Here is a 26,919-nt window from a genome sequence, read left to right as displayed (position 1 = left end):
ATCTGAAGGGAAACATTTGGTTACCATACTGGTTTTGCAGATATTTTGCTCAACGGTACTAAATAGAGCCTCAAGACTGGGTTTTCGAACAGCGACTGAAGAACATAAATAAAATAAATCACTTTATTTAAGTGTCAATGTATTTAGCGCGGAGCACTAATTGGGGACACTTTCCAGATCGAATTGTAATTTAGAAGTGTTGGTTTTTGAAGAGAGGGGAAAAACGGAGTACCCGGAGAAAAACCTCTCGGAGCAAAGACGAGAACCAACAACAAACTCAACCCACATATGACGCCGAGTCCGGGATTCGAACCCGGGCCACATTGGTGGGAGGCGAGTGGTCTCACCACTGCGCCATCCCTGCTCCCCTCATTTAGCAGTTACATAGAGCAGCTGATAGAATCTTTGACTTTGCCTTAATGCGCAGTAGAGTTGCGTACTTCAAAAGAGAGAAAGAACTATAAAGGGTTAATAACGTTTGCATGGAAACCCAAAGGCATTGTTTGATGCAATGATACGAAGCACATAAACGTCATAGCTGCTAGCGACGAGCCGGACATTATCCTCCTTGTATAGAGATCTAAACGCTGGTAATTAAGACTCGCTTCAGCTCTGCTCGCAGGAAGTGACTTCCTCCACTTTGTTTCTTTTTGATTCTACATGGAAAACACACAGGTCAATGATCTACCTTGCGTTATTCTATGCGCGTGGGTACTGGGCACTGGGCACTTCCCGACCCCCCTCCCTTCTCCAACACATCTTTCTGGACTGAATAGACCGTGAACCCTCCCTCTCTCTCGCTGTCCAACCCCTTCCCCCTCTTTCTCCCTCGCTCCGAGTATTGAATTGCAGTTTAAGTTGTTATTCTGGAAACTTCTTAACACCCTCCCTCATATTCCTCCTGAAACGCCGACAATCTGTCTCATTTCTGAAAAAGCACTACAGATTCAGTTCCGAATAAGATCATCTTTCAGTTTTTGCGAAAGGTTAAAGATTGAAATCCAGCTCAAACTGTCAAAACAAATATTTATTTAAACAAATAAGAAAACGACTGCAGTTTTTCCTTCCGTCTGATAAAACGAGAAGGCAAATTGTTTACGTCACTTTGATGTAGAAAAAAATGTACAGTATTCAATTTACAAAACAGCAGATTATTTACACTCTGATAGAAAATAAGTTATCTTATTTTAACGGTGGCAGCAAAAAAAACTGCATAGCAGTCTGATAACCCTTCCGGATTTCCTGGATTTCTTTCTTGTTGGAAACTGGCGAGGAGATAACATGTCATTAATTCATACATCTTATTAGAAGAAAACTACTCTAATTTCAATTTACTCCGTTTGCAGACATCTGTGTTCAGAATATCGCACATGAGCAAGCAATATTTGGTACTGCAAGTTCCTCTAGCAATTGGCTTTCTTGTTATCGTTTGGCTTCTATCTGAAGTTTGGGCAGTGGATTCAGATCCTATACAGGGTAGTGTAGGGGCAGTGTAGACTCACTGTGGGAGGGTTGTGTCGAACCCGGTCGTTGCAGAAGACTGGCGTTTAAGTTATCGACTTTCTTCAGAAGTCTTAATTGTCATTCAAAAATTACTTATAATATAGCACGAGGAAGACTCGCACCTAGTCCAGAATCTCTATTTTTTTTTGTTTTGTTTTGGTATAACCATAAAATATTTTAATTCTGTCGTTAGATACAAAGATTGCTCAGTGCAGGGGACTTTGTATCGTACCTATGGTTTTAGTTTCTTAGCTCCTCGCGTGATTTAGTTTACATACTACTAATGTTTTCTCAATACTTACTTCCTGCGGTGGTTCAAGAACTGTTTTAAGTTCTGTCAGTTCACTGTAAGAGAGAAAACAGAAAAAACGATCTTACTCACAGATTGTCCAGGAAAGTATTTGAAACTAATATTAAAAATCTCTCAGTTCTCAAAGAGTTCTCAGTCTCTTGTGCTTGGTAATCATATCCTTACTTCTTTAATTATAATATTTATAATGCATTGAGAATTGCAGTGTAATCCAACCCGAACTAATCACCAACTGAAATGTAATCAAGTATGACTGGCCCTTATCATTCCTTCCAGTGAGCTGGTGGAACTTCACAAAGCGCAACAAGCTTTGCTTAGTTACGCCAGCTCTCTCACTTCGCTACAGTCACTACAGCTCCAAAAATGATCGTTGTGGCATTGATGAAATAGTTTAAATAGCTGGATCCTCTACTTTGTTGAACGCACCTATCTTTGGTTGAGATTTCCTTCACAGCCTGAAAAGAAAATAGCAGTTAAACTTATAACATAATGACTCACAAGGGACCTTTTGAAATCAGGGTTAATACGGCTTTGGGCCTGTCTCGCTAAGCCATCAGAGAAGAGCTTACAAAAATTGATGTCCTGGTATTTTGTGCTTGTTTCAGGTGTCTCATTGAACGTTTAATGTGAAATAACTTCAGGGTAAATGCCCTTTGCCACGCCTTCCCCAGTACTCACAGAGTTTCCTGTTTTGAGTCAAAATCTGAAAATTGCAAACAACAACGAGATGTGCTAAAGTAACATTTCTTTCGTTCTTTCTCACCTGTTGTCGCCAAACGGCAAACTCCTCGACCTTTCTTGAGCCCTGTATAAATTGAAATAATAGTAGTTATGGTATAAATGTATCAATTATTTACTTTCCATAGATTATTCGCGTCCTTAATTAAAAATTCATTTTCAGTTTGTGCAGGGATGTTTAAAATAACAGCGAAGTTGTGATTAAAAAAAACTCGAGCTAATAGGTTTGAAGCATGAAAAGGCTGTTTCACCTGTTTAGTTCATCTATTTCCAGAGAAACTGACTGCGAAAATAAAAACAAACAAACAAATTATTTACAAGAAGAATACTATTCTTTCATCATGGCCTCCTGCTAAAATCAAAAGTCTGCACCATTCTCTTTGACAATAGCGGTTCGTGGATCACAGATGGGCTGGTGATTTTAGATCGGATAGCAAGAGAATACCTAAGTAGCAAGGCCATGATTCATCTTTCGGTTGCTGTTGTGGCAAAGCAACTATGTGCTTTTTAGCAAGGGTTTTATATCAAGCAATAGAAAATTTTAAATACCACTCATAACTTTGTGCCGCCTCGTGCCGTTAAAGCCAGATTCCATTTTAGCGCGGCGCTGATAAATTACTGTTTCGTACTTCACTGTTTTTAATCATATTCTTAGCAAATTTGTCAAATATTTACAGAAATCCGTCTACAATAGTACATTGTATCCACTAATTTAATTAATTTTCCCAAACATCACAGTCCTACATTCCTGAAATCCCGTACCCATTTATTTTGTTTTGCTCAATCCAGACAAAGCGATGCGCTATTTGAGCCTGGATTCCAGTCTTCGTCGACGCGTTATCGAAGATTTACTACTAAAGGTACGTCACATCTCGAACCCATGCCTGTAACGCAGCTCGCTTCCTGTATTGACAGCGTTAAGGCTTGGAAACTAGGCTGGATGTATCCACGAATGAACCTTAAACAAGAAAGTGCTGCATTTTCCCAACTCCTGGCGACGTGACCAAAACAAGAAGCTTTCATAGTTTCAATACCTTATGCATGTTCTCCATTTTGTTGAGCATTCCTGCCATCTCACTATAAAGACAAACAGAGGTATTTAAGCATACCTTACATTTACACGAAAAGAGTGAAAAAGGATTTTAAAATTTCGCCAATCTTCCATTTACCTTTTCATTTCTGCTTTCAATACCTACAAGATCTAGAAAAAAATAAGTCAGTTTGAATAATTGTTTTAGCCATGTAAGAAAGATTTCATGCGGGCTTCTCTTTGACAGTTGTAGGTAACAGGAGAAAAATGTTTTCCGTGTTCATATAGTCTGTGTAGTTTTCGATCAAAACAAGACCCTCGATTTTTAGGGTGGTTGCTGGTTTTAGAATCAAGAAAATGACATCAAAAGAAGGTACATGCTCCGAAACTGAATCTAAAAGACTTTTTTTTTTTTACCAATTACAGCTGTATATCAATTCTTGAAGAAATTCATCAGAACAAAAGGTGGTCTACAGTTTAGTTTCATTAAATAGAAACCTATTTAAATGCTTTCAACCAATCATAACAAACGTTTGCAACCTGACGAGCCAATCAGAACTCGAAACAGCTACAAGAAACTGGCCTAAGGCGCGGGAAAACTGTGTCTGCGAGCGAGTTCCCCATTGGTTTTCACTTCACCTCTAAGCGTGGAAGCGTGGTACAGCAATATCATAGCATACCGTAAAATTCCGAAAATAAGACCCTCCGTATAGAACCCCCAAATCTGGAACGCAAAAATACCTCCTATAATAAGCCCCTCCGAATATAAGCCCCTTCCAGAAAGAAGCCCCTCAAAAAGGTCCTTTGAAAAATATAAGCCCCGGGACTTATTTTCGGAATTTTACAGTATATATGTGTCAAAACAAATGACTTTTTGACAGCTTACGGCTATATTTTGGGAATAATCATTTTTTATTTGTCGTTGCTTTTGTTTTCTTCTTTGCTTGTTTTTTTTCCATTTTTTTTTTTTTTTTTGTTCTTCTTTCAATCTACCGAATTCAAAACTTATTCATCGCAGAAATACGGAAATGGTGTTTCTTTAGTTTGAGGTCTAGGAGTTGTCTGATTTTTTATGCATTTTCGCAGCGGTTTATTCAACATCTAGCGTAGCCATAGTAAGGTACCTCCACTCTCCTGTTCTCTTCATCCAGGGCCGCAGCCTAAAACAAATTAAGCAGGAAAGCACTTAATCAGTGAAGGCGAAACTTGTTCTTCGAAGAACTTTAACCAGAACATTTGCTGTCTGCTACACAAGTGTATAACCATTTTTCTACTCCAACGTTTGTACTTTCTTTAAATCGTCGCACTTGGTGTTCTCAACATCGCTGATCGTAACAGATTTATACTTTCCTTTCTACGCGATATCTCAGTCTTAAGATTTGGAACGATTGTGGTATCTCGTGTAGTAAAAGAATTAAAGGTCATATAAGTTAAAAGGAGACTTACAAACTGGTCGTTCTCTTTTTGAAGCTCGCTGTTCATATCCAATTGTTCCCTAATAATAATAATAATAATAATAATAATAATAATAATAATAATAATAATAATAATAATAATAATAATCTTTTATTAGGAAGCTTTCATTCACTAAATGTGGTTTTCAGAAAGGTCCTATAAAGATTAAATATACAAAAGGTTAAAAAAAATACAATATATAAGACAAAATTACAATATGATAAAAACAGCAATTCAAACTAGAAGCTGAAACTACAAAGACTTAATGATCATCGATGGGGTTAAAAACTTCAAATTGATAAAAAATTTAAAAAAAAAAATGATAAAAGCAAAAAAGCTAAGACTACAAAAATTCTTATCGATAGGGTTAATTAAAAAACCTGGCAAACATGTTTCGCTTAAAAGTAAACAGAAAAAAAAAATAAAGCTTATTCGTCCATAAACTTTAGGATCAGTGGCAGTCAAAGGAGCAGTAAGACCAATGCAATCGTTTGGTCGGATGAAATCACATACAAAAAAAATCCACTCACTTTTTTATCTGTGGAGACCTAAATAAGAAGAAATGAAATTTGATCAAACCAATCATTCAAACAAACAAACAAACAAACAAACAAACAATCAGTCAATCAATCAATCAATCAATCAATCAATCAATCAATCAATCAATCAATCAATCAATCAATCAAAAAATCAATCAATCAATTAATCAATCAATCAAACAATCAATCAATCAATCAATCAATTAATCAAGCAGCCTATTAATCAATCAATCAATCAATTAAGCAACATATCAATCAATTAATCAATCAATCACTCAAATCAAGCATTCAATCAATCAATCAAGCAGTCTATCAATCAATAAATCAATCAGTCAATCAATCAAGCAGCCTATCAATCAATCAATCAATCAATTAACCTATCAATCAATCAATCAATCAATCAAGCAAGCAAGCAATCAATCAGTCAAGCAGCCTATCAATGAACCAATCACCCATCCCAAACAAGCAAGCAACCTATCATTCATTCAGTGAGTCAATGAATCAATTAAGCAATCAATCAAGCAAGCAAGCAATCAATCAATCAATCAATCAATCAATCAATCAACAAGCCAGTTAATGCATCAATAGATAAGCATGGCACTGAGTGGATAACTTCAATAAAAAAAATTCCCTCTTCACGGTTTAATGTTTCACTTAAATATGAACTTTAGATAAGAGTTCAAGCGTCAAAGCTACACATTCTCCAGCAAAACGCGACCACTGATTAACAGGCCTCTTGCATTTAAACGTAACTTTGCAATTTTGGAGATGTGGGTCACACGACTTCTAAGTGCAAGGAACTTATTTCCGTTTTCGTCTGGATAAACCACCTGCTCTTTGCAGCTCTTTCCTTCACTTTTCATTTGTTTCAGTTCACTATACGGAAGAGAGGAAGAAAAGTATTAGCATAACGTTTTAGGTAATGGCTGTCGATAAACTATTACTCAGGCAATCTTAAAAACAGATGTAAAACAAGAGAAGAAAAAAAGAGAATCAATACAGCGATTCCTGCAAGTGATACAAGCTTCTAACAGTATTTACAATATCAGCACGAATCTGTTTTCAAGAGTTCAACCTGAGGTCATTCCCCATGCTCCTAACAAGGTTACCATTACGTCTTTTCCATTTGAATTTATTAACAAGCCATACTATGGAACGTTAAGTTTTGTATTCACTCATAAGTAGTGTAAATCGAGATATAAAATTAACCAGAGAATATGACCTACAGCTCAATGTATTTACCTCTCCATCTGCTGTCTCGTTTCTAGCACGGTCTGTTGATCGAGTAAAATAGAAAATAAGAAAAAAAGGAACAATAGCTTTGAGGGCAGGAAGTACTGGATGGACGATTTTAGTGATGTGGTGAAGGGTCTATGTAGAGTGTGAACTTTTTACCTGGAAACTTTTGGTCACTTCATATAAAGAGGCCTTTCGCTTTTCCCTCTATGTTAAAATAAAAAAAAAAATTATCAATAAACAATGTGCCAATCTGCTTTAGAATTATTCTAAAATGACTATCGTAAAACCAGTCTCAGAAGACGTCTGTTTGTATATAAGCATTGAAGCATGTTTTTTTTTTTAATACGTTTCTAAACTCTGTGCAAATGCTATTAGTCTGCTGATTGACCAGCACTTTGAGATATGAAATGTATGAGAACGCGTTTCCAACGTTTAATGTTTTGGATCAACATGATAACTAATCTGATCAACACTGAACCATTTGGTTTATTCTCGGAGGAACTTCGTGAGCTAAATTTGTTTCAATAAGATTACATGTGAAACTTAAACTAAGACAATAAAACAGTTAATTTTAGCGTAAATGACATCATCAGGTACCTCTTGCTTCTTTTCTTCAACTTTTTGGACCAAAATCTCAATGTCGCTGCGGAAAAACAGAAGTGTATAATTTAAGAAGACGAGTTTTAAGAAATATTAAACTGATTGTTAGAATAAACATTTTGAGAGGTTTGGAAAATTTGTTCTAGTTTTGTTGCAATCATTCCGAAAGGTATAATGATTGAACGTGTAACACACACACAAAAAAAAAAAACTAATCAGAGAGCTTATAGTTCAGAGTAATAATGCCATGTATAAGTAAAACTTCCAATTAACATAGAGTTGAGTTTAATTAAAATTTCTTTTTCAGTGTTGCTAAACTTAATGCAATCTAAGTCACACAATAATTTCAATTAGTGATTCTAAACATCAGAGCTAACAAAAATAATAATAAAAACCGTACATACCTTTTGACTTCATTCTTTTCTACAATAAAGAAGGGGTTATTAGTATTAACCATGTTATTTTCAACTTAAATTATTTTTTTTTTTGTAAAGTTTATTGCTCAGCGTCACTAGAACTTTTGCTATAAACACCTCCGAGGGTAAATAAAAGTTGTTATCTTTTTAATATAACACGTTTTGTCAATTATGGGTGAATATAACTAAAGATGATGATGATGATCATGATGATGGTGATGATGATGATGATGATGATGATGATGATGATGATGATGATGATGATGATGATGACGAAATGACAGCGATGACTTTCTGATCAAGTGATCAGACCGTGTACTTTCCCAGAAAGAAGCACAACGCAATACAATAGCACTTTTACATTTTTCATCGCAAAATAACCAACCATAACTGGTCTCCTCCCGTGATCCCTCTCTAACCCCTTCTTTATTGCAGGAAGACAGCAACATACAAAAGGTATATATGCTTTTATAGTTCATAGTCGTCCTGCAATCAAGTGGGACTTATAAGTGATGTAGTAAGTTCTGACAATTTCAAAACCTTTATGGACCTCCAGTAGTATTAATGATAATAATGATGATGGTGATGATGTTTCAATTTGGTCACGTAGTGATGACGGATGACAATGACGATGATTAAGATGGCAATGAAATAATTTGATAATCATGATTAATATGACGATGAAGACGATGACATCATTTACTTTGTCTGTAATATTGATGGTCGTGATAAAGAGAGGAGTACTTTTGTATCGTTTTAAATTAATCGAGACCGAGGGCCTTCAGATCTGTTGTTAAATTTAGGGAAATTACCTCTTATTGATCAATATTGTTTCCTTCAACTTTCAGCTCATGAAGTGTCCTAGAAAGAAACACAAATTAAAGGGGAAGTGTCATGGTGTTTTTGACCTCTTTTCTTAAAAATGGTGAAAAAAGACCTTAACTTAGCTACAAAATAATTCTAGAACAACGAGAGGAAAAAAATCAACTGAATTCTTGAAAGGAACATCTCTTGATCTATTCTAGCGCATTTTGGAATCAAAAATGCAAGAACTTAAAAAAAATTTGCCTAATTTTTTTCAAGTTTCAATCCATACCGGCCTACTCTGTCTCTGAATAGAGGCACTAATTGACAGTTTTGTCTCACTGGGTTGATAATTTATAACAAAACTAGACAATTGTTTTCTTGTTTCTGTTGACAGGCAAACGTTTGGGGTTTTCAAATGACATCAAATTCTCGTGATAATATTAAAGTAATACAATAACACTGTTAATTTTTTCAATGAAAAATAACACACCATAACTGTTCTCGTCCTAGCCTGTTATATCTCTCTCAATTATCAGCTCGTATTTCTTTACTTTGTTGTATTATTGCAGCGAACACTCACCCGTGGAAGTCGGTGTTTCTTTCTTGCAGCATTTTTAAATCAGCCTGTTGACAGATCATAGATCGATGCAGTTATAAACAAGTGAGCTGAAGGGATAATGTCTCGATTTCATTCCCAACACTTTCAAATTGACTAAAAAGTTCCTCAGGCCATCTTTTATCAACTCACAAACGGTGTTTGCCCTAACCCCCCTCCCCTTCCCTTCTGTACGCCAATTTTGGCCCTGTTCTCATTCCTAATCTTCTGAGTCCTTTTATACTTCACTATCCCTCCACCACTGTCTCATTGTCTATTTTCATTTTGTTCTCAACCGTAATCTCTATTTCGTCTTTCCATACGATCCCCTTCTTTGTTTCTAACCCCTTATCTCCAACAGCCTCGTCCTCCTTCCCACATGACTCCCCACAACTAATACCCCAATCCCCTATTCGCATCCTTGATTCCCAGTCACTGTTTTTGTTGCACCTCACCTCAAACCTCCTCCTCCACCTATTTGATTGGCCCCACCCTATGCATCTTTCCCTATGTACACTCAATATCCCAGTGGTCCCCTGGTTCTTCGGTTAAATATTTTATTGTCCTGTCCTCTCTTTTAATCTTGTTTCGACCTCTTTCCCCCAGCTCCGTTTGTCTCTCTTATTCTCACTCCTTCCGGTTCCCCCCCCCCCTCCCTCTGTTTCTTTCTTTATCCCTCCGTTCTTCCTCTTACCCCTGTTCCCACCCTTATCCCTTAGTTACCCCTGCTTTTCGTTTTCTTACCGTTCTCTCTCCAGTTTGTTGTTTCGCCCATTTTTCATCTCCTAATTTCATTATTTCTCCCATTTTACCCAGTTCACACCATTCTACCAGCCCCCATCTTTTGTATATTATTTTTTAAGAGGAAAAAAATCAAGCTTGTTATTTATCTAAATTACAAACCTGGGCCTTCTCTTTTCCGGCCTGAATTTTTTTCTTGGCTGCAGTCAACCGCTTGTAATGCATGCTGCAACAAAATTTAAAAGTATAAAGGACATTAAAAGGCAGTTACTTCCTGTCCTTCGAGTAAAGAAGCACTTCGTAGAAATAGAAATAATTATTTTTATTTTTCATTAGAGTTACTAAGAGCTTACTTGACGAGTAAAACAGACGAGCAGAGTGAAAATTTGTAGCACTGTCGCAGATTTGAAAAAATAGGGCCGATTTTTTATCACTGTGTCAGATTTTGCCAACTCGGTCCGTTTAAGGGGGGACTTAACCTAAATTTGAATGAAATTTGAAGTGGTTTTAAGAAGGGATGGAAGAAGGAAACTGATTTTTGGAACACTAAAGGAGAAAGCCGCCGCTAAAAGTTTTGTTGACAATGGTCCCCAATGTGTGCGCGCTGTTTTACCCGTAATTGTTAGCACGCGTCAGATTACCAAACAAAAATTTTACTGCAATCACTATAAAAAAAAGTGTACGTTAGTAAGAAGATGTAGCAGTTGTTTAAATTAATACAGCAAAACGCTTCAACAGAAAGACAGAAGTGTCAAGATATATTTTTTTTGTAAGGCTTGTATCTACGCGCGTGCAAAGCAAAGGTCTGAAAAGTGGCGCGAACAATGGCTGATGCAACAAGACGCGGCTTGCATTGTGCTATTTTCATTGACCAGTCAGATTGGAGAACATGATCGATTTTACCAAAATGTTTTCTCTGAAGACAAACATCTGGGTATGAGATTAGTGTTTTTATTTACTGCGTTGCTTTTACCAACATTTTCCGAAAACTCCAAGTAAATCTCCGTTATGACGTTAATCTAAATGACATTTGGAATTCAATGCGCGCTACTCTCCTAAATTTCTAAGCATTCTTGAAATGACGTAATAAAAGGATTTTTAACTTCTAACGTAACCATCGAAGGTGTACAAAATAAACAATTAAATACAACTAAAAACTGTTTGCATCTTTCCATAAATGTGTCCCACTCCATGAAATATATCGTTTAAAGTTCTTACACCGATCTTTATTAAAAAAAAAAAAAAAACATTTGAAAGTTATGTGATATATTGAATAGGAGTCCAAAAAAAAAATTGCAGCGGTGTAGTTTTTATGTGATTATCACAAGATAACTCCTGAACACATTGCGTCCCTAATGTATTATAAAATTCTCAGTTAACGCCCTAGGATCAATGGCTTCGGAAATCAGTGTTTTGTTAGGCAACAGTAAGTGCAGGGCGAAGTCCTTTTTTTCTCAAGCAGGATCCGAATTCCCTTTCTGGAAGTCTGCGATCGAGGAAAATCGCCAAATCAAAACGAAATTTGAGAAGCCTTTAACAAATGACTGCTTTAGGTTTGCTTACTAACCTGATGGACGGCCAGAGGCCATTTTCTTAGCTTTTCACTTCTCTCTTTTTTTATAGTCACGCTTTAAATCACTAAGTAGCTTTTTCCAACGTTTTCCAAAAACTCCTAGTAAATTGACCTTTATGACGTAGCATAATTATAAATGCGCGCGCCAAGTCTGTTTGCCAGTGCACAATAGCGTTCTTTTTGGTCAGCAGCTTTTTGATTGAAGAAACAGAACATAAGGAAAATATTTTTCTTTGATGAAACAACTGTTCATCTGAACCGCTGGAACAACTGAAATACCCCCCAGAGACTTTAGACTCGTTTGTTTACTAAGAAAAATCAAGTCACGAGTAGGATACTCATGGTATACCAGGAGAAAGCACTGCATAACTAATTTATCACATGGCACTCAGTGAATTAACATTCCTGTTCGACGTCTGTTTCCAGAAATTCAAAATTAAGGTCAAAACTGGGGTATTCTTCTTTTATGTTTTAGTTGCTGACGTAATTTTTTTCTAAATGAAAATTTTGACCTGTCGCAAGCTTTTTGGCGCCGAAATTTGTAGGCCGCGAAGAACGACGGGATTTTTTCGAGGAATGCAACCCGTTGCATACCCCAGAATATGCAACTGGTTTCTAGCTTTCTGATTGGTTGCATTTTCTATGACAAGGGATAAACTAAATTTCCTCTTTATCAAATTTTGCTTAAAGCTCTTTTATATCAAGTGAAATTACATCCAGAGTGTAGCAGTCCTGTGGTTTTTCCCATCATTTTTACCTCTTTATTTCGTAAATAAAGTCAGTCAAAATGGTCTAGTCAAGTGAGGATTGTTGAGTCATATAACCGAAGGGTGTTATTTGAATTCCAAGGTAAAACTGAGAGAGCATAGCGCCCACGCCTTGCTTTCGAAGAGAGCACACAAAATGAAGGCGTGTCAACGAATGGGTAAACACGGCGAGAGCAGACACATGACTAGTTCCCTGCGAGTGCAATTTGATTTTATTTGACGGAGAAATTGGAATCTACATTTTTGTTGAAATACATGTAAACTCTACTTTTTTGAAAAGGCAGTCGATGACTACTTGAGCCCTTTTTTTTGTGGGAACGAGAAGGTTTAGAAAAACGCGGAGGGGAGAAGAATTAAGAAAAAAGAAAGTAGAGGAAAAACAAAACTGCGCAAGCAACCTGTTGTTTTTATGTTGGCAACTTTGGGCATGAAAAAGAAAAAACATTCGCAGCGCACTTTTAAAGAATCAAGACTTGCATGAGCAGACCAACTGCGAATAATTGGGGTAGTTGTATTTTCGTTCTTAAAGCCAGTGGTAGATGTCTATTCATGAGGCTACCGTTTAGCCTGAGTAATGTGATACTTGCACTTGACTTTCTACAAATGAAACGGTTTACACCAATGATTAGCAATATGTATAGTCAGGGGTCATCCTATAGACTAGAGAAACTTGGGGTGTAAAGAGGATTGCTGATTCCTCCTGGGAACTTTTTTCTTTTAGAAATAATGATCAAGTGTCAAGTGTCAAGTACTTCAGTGTAAACGTGTCTCTATTTTTGCTGGTTTCATTCCGCCATTCCATTCCCGCATTTGCAGCAAACGGAGAAAGTCGTCTTCAGGACGAGGTTACTCGCTCCAGTGTCTTTTCTGCATTCAAGATGGTGTCTTGGGGACAAAATGTATTTCTCTTGAGGTCACGACATTTTCAACTTTTAACTGCTTCCTGGAGGTTACAGAAAACATAGGTCAATGCGTTGGAAGGCTGCGAAACGCTGGCGAGTTCTGCAACATTAGAAAGCCGCCATGCTACCTTTCGAACATATCCTCAGAAATCCCCGGAGCGAAATGGAGCTGGATGGATTTTTAGTTTAATAACAAAACCAAGGGATTTTCTAAACTGTACAAACTTACCGATCGGTGATTCGCGGAACGTGGCTCAATCTTCAAGGAAGATATGAAAATCTGGGAAATGGCGTCGCGGTTGCAGATGTTGTTGATCCATGGATATAATTATATGATTTTGAGAAAGTGTTCCGTGGAGTGGGAAAGCAACCTTGGGGCCTCGGAGACAGCCTTTTGACATGCTTTTGGGTTGATGACCGACTAAAAACGAAGAAACTTTTTCCCAGACGTATCCGGTTGTGAGTATTAATATTCTCTCTCTTAATAACATTAATCTCTAGGCATTCTCGGTGGTCAGTAGCTCTGGCATGACAGCCAGGGCTTTGGAAGGGCCCATGTGTTTAGTGGTTTAGGTCTGTTCCAGATGCTGCTCCACTCATGTGCTGAACCTGATTGATAAATTAAGTGCAGTAAAAGAGCGGCGTCTGAATCAGTTTGGCACGGCAAACATTGTTAATTTTGACAGGGTCTGCTGCATTTAATGCGACACTGGAGCAGCAGCTGTTCAGACGCTGTTCCTCTCATGTGCTGAACCTAATGCATAAATTACCCATTAACAAATACAGAGTGGCAGTCACTGGTTAAATGATTTGTAAAAGATTTAATAAGTTTTCGGTGGCCTGTCTGATACCTTCGACAGATGTAAATGATGCGTGAAAAATAAAAAAATAAATAAAAAATAAATAAATACAGCAAAGTAGTACAAATGAATTAAGAACTAAAATACAATTGTTAAAATGTTGTTGACAAGAATTCTAAAAGCGTCAAAATCAAAGTTTATTTCAAAGTGTCTGAATTATTAGTTGTTCAAATAAAGAGTGATCTATTGTTTTGGAAATGGGCAGGAGTTGTTCTTAAGCCGCAATTGTTTTACTGTACCTAATTGGCCAAGATTCAAGTGTCCGTCATTTTTGAATTGATTGTAGCAGTCAGGCTACCGAAAAGCTAAAAATTAAAAATAGCTAGTGAAGGAAAACATAAACAACTTAAATAGCATAAACACTGATGCTACAATTAATTTAATTAAATTAATATACATTTTCACCTCCATTAGCATACATAAGCATTAACAACAAAACTACAGGAGCAAAAATGCACTCTTTAAATTGAAGCAGCTTGAGAACCGGCTAAAAAAATGAGAAAAATAAATGGACTTTAAAAGTGTCAAGATTTTACAAAGAATGTATGACTGGGTGCCAGTGCCATACAGTCTGTAAATTTCACAGTTTTTCAAATTCACTTTGGAAGTGAATTTCTTGTATCTAGAATGTTTCATATTTCGGAGTTACTTTTGTACTTTATTTATCACCATATTCACCTAGTCTCCCTGGCAGCTGTTTTTAGTGTTGTCACGTAACTCTCCTCTCCACAAAAGGGAGAAGCATTGCGTGACAACACTAGAAACGGCTGTCAAGGAGACTAGGCTGATTACTAGATGTGACACTGGTTCTTTAAGTTTATTGTGTTCATTTGTTCAAAGCGTCATGTTTCATATATGCTAATAAAATAAGATGTAAACATTGATGTTAGCAAAAAATCTTTGTCCTATTTTGAGGTTAGTTTAGCTGCACAAGGCTTGTGGACCAGATAATCACATACCTCGTAGCAATTACTGAGCAATTGGTCCACAGAATACAGTCAACTCTCTCACAAGCGACCACCCTTGGGGCACAACAAAGTGGTCGCTTACGGGAAAGATCAACAAAATAAGCCTAATAATGGATTGATAATTATTGCCTTTAAGCAGCTAAAATTTAAGGCAAATAGAAACTTACTTTATTTGATTTTTTCACATCTATCCATTTTTCTTATGAAACTTTGTATAATATTTTAGAACAGATCACTGTAACAATTCCCATTTACCTTCAGATCTTATTATAGCTATCTTCTCTGTCTGTAAACTGTCATTAATCTGTCAGCAGACAGGGGTATTGTCATTGAAAATTGAACTTTTGTCACTTCTGAGTAATGATTTAATAACGATCATACGTGAATATGTTGGGTGGTTCATGCTTACTGGAAAACATAAGAATACACTGTATGTGTAATTTTTGGCCTCAGTCCCTTTAGAAATGTGAGTGGTGGTACGGTTGTTTACGAAGTGGTCACTTACGGGAGGTGGTCACTTACAAGAAGTGGTCGCTATGAAAGTCAAAGAGTTGACTGTATATTGTTAAATAAGTTTTATGTCTATCCCATTTAAGAATTTTTAACAATAATTTATTAAATGTGCTGCTTCAGATCGAGAATAATTATGTGATTGTTATGTTTTCTTTTTCTGAGTATGCATGCCCATGTCACTACCTAAAACATACATGGTATGTGTCATGTCTGAAGCATATATTATGTGCTTCTGGTCATGTATCATGTATTCATCACTGGCTTTATTAAAACATAACATCACATTTCTTTCACAATTATACTTCTCATTGACATTCCAGTCCTAGCAGCATATATATATGGTGATTTCCCCATGAACCTAGTTTAATGGCCCTAGCCCCCACGAGACTCCTGTAGCTCAATGGAAGAGCTTCTCAACTTGAAGAGCAAAAGTAGAGCTTCTGAACTTGTAATTGGAAAAGTAGAGCTTCTGAACTTGTAATTGGAAGCTCATGGGTTTGACTGCTATGGGGACTTGGAAAACTCAAATATAGATTTATTCTTAGGAGTGTGGCTGTGTCACAGTCTGACTAAAAAATAATTGTTATTCAGTACACAAAACACAAGATGCAGGCCCATTTTCACCCCTATGGGGTATTTAGCCTGGAAATTAAAAGCATTCTTGAGCCTCACTTGTTTTTTCCCCTGGCTGTAGGAGGTACAAAACACAACTGTGAGGCATGCAACACGACTGAGGAGCAATGATGAACTCCTCTCTTGTGTGTTGTATCACAGGCTAAAACAAAAAAGCCTGCGAGGCACAATGCCTCATTTTCCCAGGATTCTTACACAATCAGTTCAGACATTAAGAGCAATTCTCCAGGAAAGTGAAGCAAAGTTGGAAATGAAAATTTTTAACCCCCCTTCATTTTTTGTGTGGAGGTAGGTTACCTGGAGGGATGAACAAAAACAGCCATATTTGAATCGGCATGTGCGTCGTTGCCATGGAAACCGCACTTGATCACGTCGGCCTGAGGTCTATGTTTTGACCGAAAAATTCACTCTCAAATAGTAAAAATAAACGAGTCTGGTTCTCGAGTACATGAGAACCAATTCAAATGAAATTCATACAGATGGTAGAACCACTCTCCCAGTTTATAAAATTTGCTGTTAGAATATTTTGGGTTCTATAATCAAGAAGACAATGTTCGTATTACTATGTTGCCTGTCGGCCATTTTGACAAGAAGGAAAAACAAGCACAACCACAATCGTTATTTCTCCGAAAGTACTCTTTCCACACAAACCAAATTAGCAGCAGGGCTTACATAGATATTGAAGTTTATAAATATTATAAAATCTATTTGGGGAAAATTATATTCTGGCCATGGCTGTTGAAGACATCTGAGGCAAGTTGCAAAAATTGCAAAATTGGAAATGTTGAGGTCTCCAGTATTTGGCTCAAACAGGCTTTAGATAGAGAATATCAGCTTCAGAGGCTTTTTCATTCATCTTATCTGTTATCTACATTTGATTGATTAGGTTTTGGCCAACGAGTTTGATGAAATATAAATTAAAACAAAGCCCACCTTGCAACTTTTGGGAGTTTCTTCAGGATGCTTTTGTCTTATAGGATGGGTCTCTCCTCAGTTCGCCCGCTCCATTTTCTTGACCAAATCTTGCACACACTCGAGCGGAAAGGACAAATCTAACTGCCTAGCCTCGCCGAACATCAACTTTTAGACCAAAGATGATGATGCATTAACCCGAATAAAGAACAGTCGAACGGGTCAAACACAGTCGTGTGTCGAGTATCGAAATAATTCATCAATACAATCCATCCAGGAAGTTAAATAGATGCATCAAGATCACAGCTGAGCAAATGCATGTCTGCAACGATTCTGGATAAAGTCTTTGGCTAAATCGAGCCGTATATTCTGTGGTGCATAGTTGAGAAGCGAAGAAATCGTTGTTTACGACCTGTTTACGACCAAACGTATGTAGACCGGAAATGCGAGTAGCAAAACTGCTGACCGGATGTAGTTTTAAATGCGGTATACTCGCTTTTTGTTTGTTTTTGTAGCTTCGGCTAAATGTCGCGATGGCATTATCTCTTCTTTAGATATTTTTGGTACAATATATCATTGATAGGGGGATAAAAGGACGACTTTTGATCCGCTTTTATGACTGTTTACAGTGGTGAATAAAGAGGACAAAATAAAAGCGCTTCACTGATCGTTTTACGCAACCACATAAGCCGCCCATGTTTCCTGGGTTTGTTTGTTTGTTTGTTTGTTTGTTTGTTTTTTTAATTTATTGCTTATTTGATGTTAAGGATGGCCTGCATGTAAGATACATCGCTGATCTGGGGCATTAGCGTACACATTAGAAGTTACGAAGTTGGAATTTTTGACCTACCTCTCCTCCAGAAATAGATAAGTCCTCTCCAAGCCGATAAATTTTCACATTCAGTACCTAATACCTGCCCAAATTTTGGCATTCTTTCTGTTTATTTATTTATTTATTATTATTATTATTATTATTATTATTATTATTATTATTATTATTATTATTATTATTATGTTTATTATTATTTTTTTTTTTGCTGTTGTTTTTTTTTTTTTTGGTGGGGGGAGGGGTGACCGGACGTAAATTTGTGCCGTCGATCAAAAACACTGTAAGGGAAGTTTGCATATTGTCGTGCGAAGGAAAATATCCTGGTCGGGACAATGGAAAGTTGGTCTCTTTCAAATCCCAAAAGGGACGTTTCGGTTTGTGAGTGCAGTAGAAACAATATAAAACTCAGTCAATGTCAAAGGGATATTTCCAGGCACGTGCAAGCCTACGGACTTAGTATAAACCGTGACGAAATCAGCGACGAAATGGATCTTATTCTTTGCCCTGCAAGTAAATGAATGTAACATTTCACGCGCGAATATTTCATTCTCTTGTCACGAATAGTTTATCATAACTGAATTTGTAATTGCATTTTCACAGTCTAAAGAGCAATCTTTTCTTGGGGGGGGGGGGGGGGGGGCGGCTATTATGATCATGCGTTCAATTTTCACCCAAGCTTCAGTTCAGCTTCATTTCCTTTGTTTTTGTTTTCATTCGGTTATTCTGGGTATTTTTTTTTTCTTTTTTTTTTTTTTTGGCTTTCTTCACCATTGCCATTGTGAAACAACCCCATTACAAGAGGATATCATTACACATACATCCGGTGTTACATCCCATTACATTGTGTTACATCCGGTCAGCAGTCGTGCTTCTTGGACTTCCGGCCTATGCGTTCAGTTTATTTACCATTCTTGGCTTGTCGACTATCGCAATAGACCCATTTCAGATGTGACGTCACGTCACGTGCCTTTGCGAACTGGAGGACAAGCTTGTAAACAAATCGCACGTGTGTCTGAAAAGCGAGTGGAAAATATTGTTGATTTATTTGCGTTATGGTGAACTTCTGTGCGGTTTTTTGGTGCTCCAATCGTGCAAACAGAGAAAAGAGCGAAGGCTATTACCGTCTTCCCGCGATCGTGCAAAGATCGAATGTAAAAAAACAAGCTTTGAGCGTCGACTTGGCTCGCGAGGATTCGAAGGGAAGATCTTGCCGCTGATCCTGGCGAATTTGTAAGAGTTTGTGGTGACCATTTCATATCAGGTAAGTAGTGCACTGCATGCTTTAGTATTACGGTCTCGAAGTATAATGATCGCTTTCTTGTTGCTTTCGTAAAACGTAGGTACAAGTTATTGATACTGAACACGTGCACGTGTTCCCTTCATACACGTTTGGCTTCGTTCTGGTTTTGTCCTGACAGAAGTTTTTCGTTGTCTCATTTTCGTAGGTAAACCTTCTTCGATTTACGATACAACCAGCCCAGATTGGGCACCCAGTCAGAAGCTTGGGTATAATTACCATGGAGTGTCAGCATCAAGCCAGAAAAGACATGAACGATCGAAGGAAAGGGTTGAAAAGCGAAGAAGGAGTGACTGTGCTAGTGCCCTACTGGAACTGTTCAATCAGTCCACTGAAGAGAAATCGCATTTAAATGCTTCATGCCCATCTGATGTTGAGGAGTCCAGGAGCAAAGACTGCCAAACGGAAGTTACAAATGAGTACATAGCTGGATTGGAGAAGGAAAATTCATTCCTCAAGGAACAGTTAAAGTTAAACTCACTGAATGAAGATTCATTTAGAGAGGACAATGACAAGGTTTTGTTTTACACTGGCCTTCCAAATTGGTCACTGTTGCTGTGCATATTTAATTTTGTAAATAATTCAACTCTGGAATTCAAATCATCCAAAGAGATTTTAAGTCCTTTTCAGAAATTCTTGTTGGCTTTAATTCGCATGAGGTTGAACTTGTCAGGGAGGGACTTAGGGTACAGGTTTGGGGGTATCAGTGAGGCGACTGTATCCCGTACATTTCTTGAGGTGGTTGATGCTCTTTATATCAGGCTAAAACCTTTGATCATCTGGCCTGATAGGGATGCTCTTCGCAAAACCCTTCCAATGGACTTTCGTAAACATTGTCCAAACTGTGTTGTTATTATTGACTGTTTTGAAATTTTCCTGGACCGCCCTTTGAATCCCCTTGCAAGGGCCCAAACATTTTCTTCATATAAACATCACAATACTGTCAAGTACAGCCTGTATCTTATAGGAATCACCCCCCAAGGTACTGTGAGTTTCATTTCTGAAGGATGGGGTGGGAGAGTCAGTGACAAGCACCTCACAGAGAATAGTGGGCTTCTTGATAACCTTACCCCAGGAGATGTCATTCTGGCAGACAGGGGTTTTGACATTCAAGAATCAGTGGGACTATTTTGCTCAACTATCAAGATCCCTGCATTCACCAAGGGCAAAAAACAGCTAAGTGGTATGTTAGGATTCATGTGGAGAAGGTTATTGGGAATATCAGAAAAAAGTACAGTATTCGAAGTGCAACTCAACCTATTGACTTTGTAACTGTTAGAAATGGGGATGTAACTACCCTAGATAAGATTGTGACAAGCTGTTGCGCACTTGTTAATCTGTGTGACTCAGTTGTCCCATTTGAATAGAGTTTTAATTCTGAGAAATCTTAACAATAGTAATAAATTATTATTGTTAAATAGTACAATTAAATAGTTTGTCAAATTGTGCTTGAAAACTAAGTTAAAAAATTCATGACTGTAAAAGTTTTCTTTTTTACAAGTATTAAAAATGTAATAAAATTCTTGTTGGTACCTATATCTGGATTGAGAGTTAATAGTTTACATGTAGTACTAACTTTACTGTCAACCAGGAGAGCAAAATTTGATCAGAAGATGAAAATTAAAACAAATGCATTGTAGTATATGCATTTTTAACTTTAAAAACCTTAAGCTTTGTAAATGCGGGGTTATTTTTACAAATATGCCCCTTTAGGAGGTCTGGAATTCTAATCAGTCCGTTGAATTCGGATAGATTTGCCTCTGCGACGCTTTTGGCATTCAGGACAGTACCAAGTCTTTGATCTTGGGAAGGCTTTCAACTTGAGGCATTCAAGGTGAAACCACTGATATGGGCAATGTTCATTATCACATCCAACCATTTGTCCATGCTCTCCTCCTCTACAATAACAAATTTGAACATGCAGCCCATCACTACTGCTTCCTTCCAAAGAAGAACTATCTGAAGTCCCCTGTGTTGCAGATGTGGCAGGTCTTGAATACCATCTGCCAATGAGCTCAGGTAAAATTCCTCTCACAAAAAACTCTTTTGCTTCATGAACATTTTGTTCCCAAAAGTCAACGTCTGGGAAAATTCTCTCAATAAACAGGCCCTTCTCTGTCCAAACAACAAAATCAATGTACTTCAGATCTGCACACGTCAACTGTAACTGGACCTATTAAAACAAACAAGAATCAAAAGTTGATAATAATAATAATATTAACTTAAACGTTTAATGGAACCCTACATGGTTAAACATGAATATTATTATTTAAGTACATGAAAGTGTTGGGACTCTTAATACAAGATAGTATCCAGAATTAAGACACGAGATAAATTTTTATAGAAAATGCATAATATAAATATTAAATATTATTATTGTTATTATTATTATTTCTATTATTATCTATAAACTGATGTAACAATAAAATAGCCAACATCAGAACAGTCTCACTAATCGACACATCTGAGAAAATGTGGTGTTTTGGTTACCAAGGTTTCATTTCGAAGAATTTTAACTCTTGTATTACCTGGTAATAGTACTGATGATTGCGTTTGAGTTGATGTACTCCTGTAGCTGTTTCTTCCAAGCAGAAATTTTTGTCCTTGATGGAGGTGGAAATATCATCATTCTTGTGACAAAATGGGCACTAAAAATAGCGAGACTAACATGAGTGCTTAAATTGTTGAACAAAGCAACAAAAATATTAAGGGTCAAATTAAATGAGTCAGACCCACTCAGTTTGCCAGACAGAGGTGTGCCACCCTGGTTATGTTTTAAAAAAAAAGTGTGTATGCTGGCCAACCCTCTTCATGTATTTGGCTCCAATCAAGAAAATGGATGAAATATTAAAAAATATAATACCTTAATTTCACATGCGCCAGCACCACAACATTCACAGGTCACCAACCCATCTGGGGATGCTCCAAGGTAAGGATGTTCAGTGCTTACAAACAGACCAGAATCTGACACAGTGAAATTCTTGTGCCTCTCTTTTTGAAAGCAGCTGTAGGCTTCCCTAGCTGCCCGTTCATGCTGACATCCCCATTTGGTTGCCTCTGTGTTAAAACGTGCCATCTCTGGGTGGCATATACCCATGATCAACGAATGCGATGGGCATGAGGGATCAGTGTGACAGGCACTCTTGAATTTTGATGCAGTTATCCGCCCAGTTCTCATCCGAAACCAAAGCCTGGAGTTTGCCTGGTCGCTGGTCTTTTCTTCCACCAATGCCTGCTGCTTCTTAGTTACCTGGAGCTGTTGAACTGCTTCTTCTGCCTTTTCAAGTAGAGTTGGATAGTCAGTTTCAGCAAGGCTTTTATCAAACAAATTGGATAGCACAAGTGGTAGTTCTGGATTCAGGGATTTAGGTACATACAAATCTGAGTGATTAGGTATGAGAGACAACAGAGCTGGTTTAGAGGGACAATTCTTGATACAATTAAATAACTCAGTTAGTTCAGTCTCTGAAGGGATTGAAACTGATGATTGCTTGACTGCAGCATTTGCAGAGGAGATCTTGGAGAACTGAATATCCTTTACTCTGGAATATGGCACAGATTTCACCGCTGATGGCAGTACCCAGTAGGCCTTTTTTCAGTTACTGTTAAGGAATCCCTTCCCTTAGCCAAAGACGTTACTTTGGATTGTTCAAAGGCATGCATTTGCTTTGTACATCGATCTCGACACATTTACTTTACTTCCTGGCTGAATAATATTGATGAATTAAGGATACTTCCTGGGTTCGCGGGTGTCCTTTGGAAAAAAATTCGTACGCGCGCAAGTTTTAATAAACCTCCAACAAACTATATATCATTATAAAGCTTAATAAATGTAGTTTCCTATAAAAAATATAATTCAGCGATCTTTTCCTTTTTTAAGTGCCAAGAACCAGTAGAACCTCGAATCGACCGATGGTCGTTCCATTGAATTAATCGGTTATCGAACGCCGCGCGAAGAACGAAATCGCTGCACAGTGTTATTCACAAGGCATCAATCCAAAAAAAGGTGTCAGGCTTTTTCGAAATTCTGATTGGTTATTTAGATATCCACGTCTTAAGTTTGAGTAGCAAAAAATATTTGAGGCGTGTTGCGTAAACAGTCGCCACGGGAAAAATATTTTGAAAATCAAAATTCCCTGACACCTTTTTGTTTGCCATTATCCATCGAATCTTCTGGCCAAATTTCACGACAATCCGTCAAAACTACATACCCTATTAATTCGTTCAAAGTCGACATACTCTGCCAAAATTCAAGTGCGAGTTTTCGCTCGATAAAGGTTTGCAAGAAAAACAAGCCTCCACAGGAGATTATGACACCTCATTACGTGGCGAGCCAATCGAGCAACAGGACCCCATGGCGTCAACAACAATAGCACAGAATTTCGCGGAAAAAACATCGCGTTGCAGACACGTTTTAGACTCCGCTGTTGTGATCGAGCGAGATGGGGAAAGTGGCGAAAGTAAAACGTAAAAATCAACCAGGAAAATGGGGAAAACCAAGGCTAACGAAACCGATTCAAACGCGTCAGCGGAGAGTTTGAGGAGTGCACTGATATCAGAGATGAAATCTTTTGGGTAGATTGTTCGTTTTGATTGCGTGTAATGAATTTACGCTTCAAGCTAAAGCGATTATTCATTTCGTATCTAAGGAAATGTATAATGAAAGAAAATCGCATTTTTAGTGTTATTTAGGTACGATGGTGATTTCTTCGTAAGAAATCTTTTAGATAGCGTGGAGCGGAGCAAAAAGCGAGAGAAAGGGCCACGCAGAACGCGTTATCTCCAGTATATACACGTGGGCTCATGCGCTTCTGGCGAGTTCTATTTCATCGGTCTAATTCTACTGATTTTATGCCAATGTTTCATTACAAACGCGCAGTAAAACGTTATTTGGTTTTATCTCGCTGAAGAAGAAAGAAATCGGCCCAGAGGATGCTGAATATGATATTTGATATTTTCACAGGACGCTTGCAAAGTTACCCTGCAGGACTTTTGCACGGCAATCGACCTCTGTGTACTTGATCCAATAAGAGTGGATAAATTTGAACGCCGCTGCTCCAGTTCTTCGTGATCACCTTCGACAGAACCTTTAACGTCGACTAGAGTTTCTTGGTCGAACCAAGAGCCTTTGTTGCTCTCTGCAAGATCACGTTTTCGATCTTCGCTGAAACCTATCTTTCCCTTTTTCTTAGGCCATGGCTTCTTCCAGGATTTTATCCACAGGCTCTTTTTGTTTTTTGATGACTTTTCCATGTGGGAAGCGCGAAGAATATAAAATTCGAAGTGAGAAATTTTCTGCAGGCACGATGTAAACAAAATATGCTTATTTCTGAAATAAGAGCTCCCGGATGAAGCGTTTTGCCGCGAAAATTCCTCTGGGGCGTCTCGCACTAAGAAGATTATGACACCTTTTTTATTTATTTACATCTATATGGAAATACGTTTTCCTAAATATCTCGCGCTTTTTTTAAATATTTTTCAATTTTTTTTTCAGTAAATGTTAGATAAAATCCCCAAATTCTATTTGGTCGAAAAAAAAGTTTTTTCACTTTATCACCCTATCGAACCCAGGAAGTACCCTTAAGGTGCTCAACGGGGAGAAATCGCTAGCATTACGACCATGTTCTGGACTTTGTCAACTATTCTTTGTCAAGTGTATGCAGGCTACTTGTATCATCATCCCTGGTCTGAAACACAGCAAACTGGATATTCGATTTGGAGTAACTGTTAGTCTGCGCTAGATTTGGTCAAAAAGACGGAAAGTGCGTGGAGAGACACTGGAGAGAACCACGCGACGAAAGCATCCTGAAGAAATTCCCAAAACCCTCAAGGTAGGTTTTGTATCAATTTATATTTCATCAAATTTGTCGGGCAAAACCTTATTTACTAAACGTAGGTAGCAGACAAGATGATAAAAGATACTTTTGAAGCTGATTTTCTCTCTCTAAAGCATGTTTGAGCTAAATACTAGAGCTCTCAAAATTACCAATTTTGCAATTTTTTGCAATTTGTCCCAGGTGTCTTCAGCACCCATGGCTAGAGTAAAGTTTTCCCCAAATTGATTTTATGATATTTAGAAACGTCAATATCCATGTAATCTCTGCTGCTAATTTGGTTTATGTGGAAAGAGTACTTTCGGAGAAATAACTAATATCGTTGTGCTTGTTTTTCCTGCTTGTCTAAATGGCTGACAGGGAACATAGTAGGACGAGCATTTTCTCCTTGTTTATAAAACCCAAATTATTGTAACGGCAAATTTTATAAACTGGGAGAGTGGTTCTAACATCTGTATGAATTTCATTTGAATTGGTTCACATGCACCTGAGAACCAGACTCGTTTACTTTTACTTTTTGAGAGTGGAACTTTTGCTCAAAACATGGTCCCAGGGCCGACGTCATATATTGCGGTTACTATGGCAACGATACATCTGCCAATCCAAATATGGTTGTTTTTGTATATCCCCCAAGGTAACCTATCTACACACAACAATTGAAGAGGGGTTAAAATTTTTCATTTCCAACTTTGCTTTACTTTCCTCGAGAATTGCTCTTAAATAGTTACATTTCTTGTACAAATTTGCTATAAGTTAAAAGAGTCATTGTTATAAACATGATCATTGGATAATGCAATTACAGAGTTTTGATTGGCTTAGCAGTTATGTTATATTAGCCACTATACCATGCCTGAGAAATTAAGTGACCATTGTTTTCTGGTCATTCTTGCAAAGTAAAATCAACAAGATCTAGGAATATTTCTTGGATATTTGTAATATTAAAACAATTATTTCACTCGCGCTTGTTGCGTTCCATTTATTATATAATTATATTATTATAGCCAACTCAGTCCTACAAACTTCGTTGGCTATTTATCATCTCATATCTGATGCATGCTTGTGGAATTATTGCTGTATACCTCTAATGCCCTTGCCAGTCATTTCACATTTGAGCACTCCTGTTTGTTCTAAACACAAATTGTAATCTTCAATGGTTTGTGTAATAGGCTTCCCCATTATTTCTTTATGGGACCCCCCCCCCCCCTCTCCCCTCCCTCTTCTCCTCCTAGGATCCAAAACAAGTACGGATATATGTGGCTTGAAAATTTCTACATAGCAGAGTTTCCCTATTTTATGACCATACAGAAGTCCATAATTAGTAAAACGTATGACAGGTAGTGCCTTAATTGAATCAATTATGACAGCTGAGCCTAATAGAAGTTAAAGTGCTGCTTTATTTTTTTTAATTAATTCAGATATTGGGACTTTAGCATTTGATGTTTGACTGGGGTTGTATCAAGATGCTCCAAAAGAGGAAGTCCACTGAGAGATTCATTTAGCAGGTGAAAAAGCTCTCAGAACTCCAAAAAAGTACAGCAATTAGCAAATTAAACAAAAAAGCCGAAATCGGTGTAAGACTACTCCCATCTTCCTTTGATTTCTTAAGATTACACATGTAAGCTACTGTAAAAACCTAAAAGCAACACCGTCAATAGTTCTTTATTCAATGGAACCTTACAGAGGCTGCTCCTACTGATTTTCTTAAAATTTCTTGAAAAAATTTTGTGAGCAAGTAGGTTAGAATCAAACGGCTCATGACATTCAGCAACTTTAATGTTCAAGGCTTACTTGTACCAAGAAATAAAACAGTCACTGGACTTTTGGTTCCTACAAACTATGCAAGGAACATCCTTTACAG

The 26,919-nt window shown here is 37.5% G+C and overlaps 2 protein-coding genes, 1 long non-coding RNA gene and 1 pseudogene across 3 annotated transcripts in view; 1 reads left to right on the top strand and 3 right to left on the bottom strand.

Annotated features, from left to right (window-relative positions):
- Positions 1 to 1,157: 1,157 nt before the first annotated feature.
- On the bottom strand, positions 1,158 to 3,624 carry LOC146463251 (uncharacterized). Its single transcript, XR_014856954.1, has 5 exons — positions 3,586 to 3,624; positions 2,577 to 2,618; positions 2,240 to 2,268; positions 1,806 to 1,848; positions 1,158 to 1,265 (listed from the first exon to the last, which is right to left on the bottom strand). It is a non-coding gene; the product is annotated as an uncharacterized LOC146463251 (long non-coding RNA).
- A 1,994-nt stretch (positions 3,625 to 5,618) lies between these two features.
- LOC146463243 (uncharacterized) overlaps positions 5,619 to 26,919 on the bottom strand; it is a 90,289-nt gene continuing 68,988 nt past the window's right edge. Inside the window, exons 10-11 of the mRNA XM_085084823.1 lie at positions 6,818 to 6,849; positions 5,619 to 6,451 (exon numbers count right to left, since the gene is read on the bottom strand). Of these exons, the coding sequence (XP_084940949.1) occupies positions 6,268 to 6,451; positions 6,818 to 6,849 (216 nt within the window). The 3' untranslated portion in view covers positions 5,619 to 6,267. The remainder of the gene's footprint in view (positions 6,452 to 6,817; positions 6,850 to 26,919) is intronic.
- Positions 18,951 to 20,704, top strand: LOC146463250 (uncharacterized; annotated as a pseudogene).
- Positions 20,954 to 26,237, bottom strand: LOC146463249 (uncharacterized). Its single transcript, XM_085084735.1, has 4 exons — positions 26,141 to 26,237; positions 22,091 to 22,638; positions 21,756 to 21,875; positions 20,954 to 21,400 (listed from the first exon to the last, which is right to left on the bottom strand). Exons 1-4 carry the CDS (start codon positions 26,235 to 26,237, stop codon positions 20,954 to 20,956), a joined length of 1,212 nt encoding a protein of 403 aa, XP_084940861.1.

Source organism: Pavona decussata, unplaced genomic scaffold, assembly GCF_977016875.1.
Source record: "Pavona decussata unplaced genomic scaffold, jaPavDecu1.1 SCAFFOLD_180, whole genome shotgun sequence".
NCBI lineage: Eukaryota > Metazoa > Cnidaria > Anthozoa > Scleractinia > Agariciidae > Pavona > Pavona decussata.
This window is presented reverse-complemented; position numbering and strand designations above follow the sequence as displayed.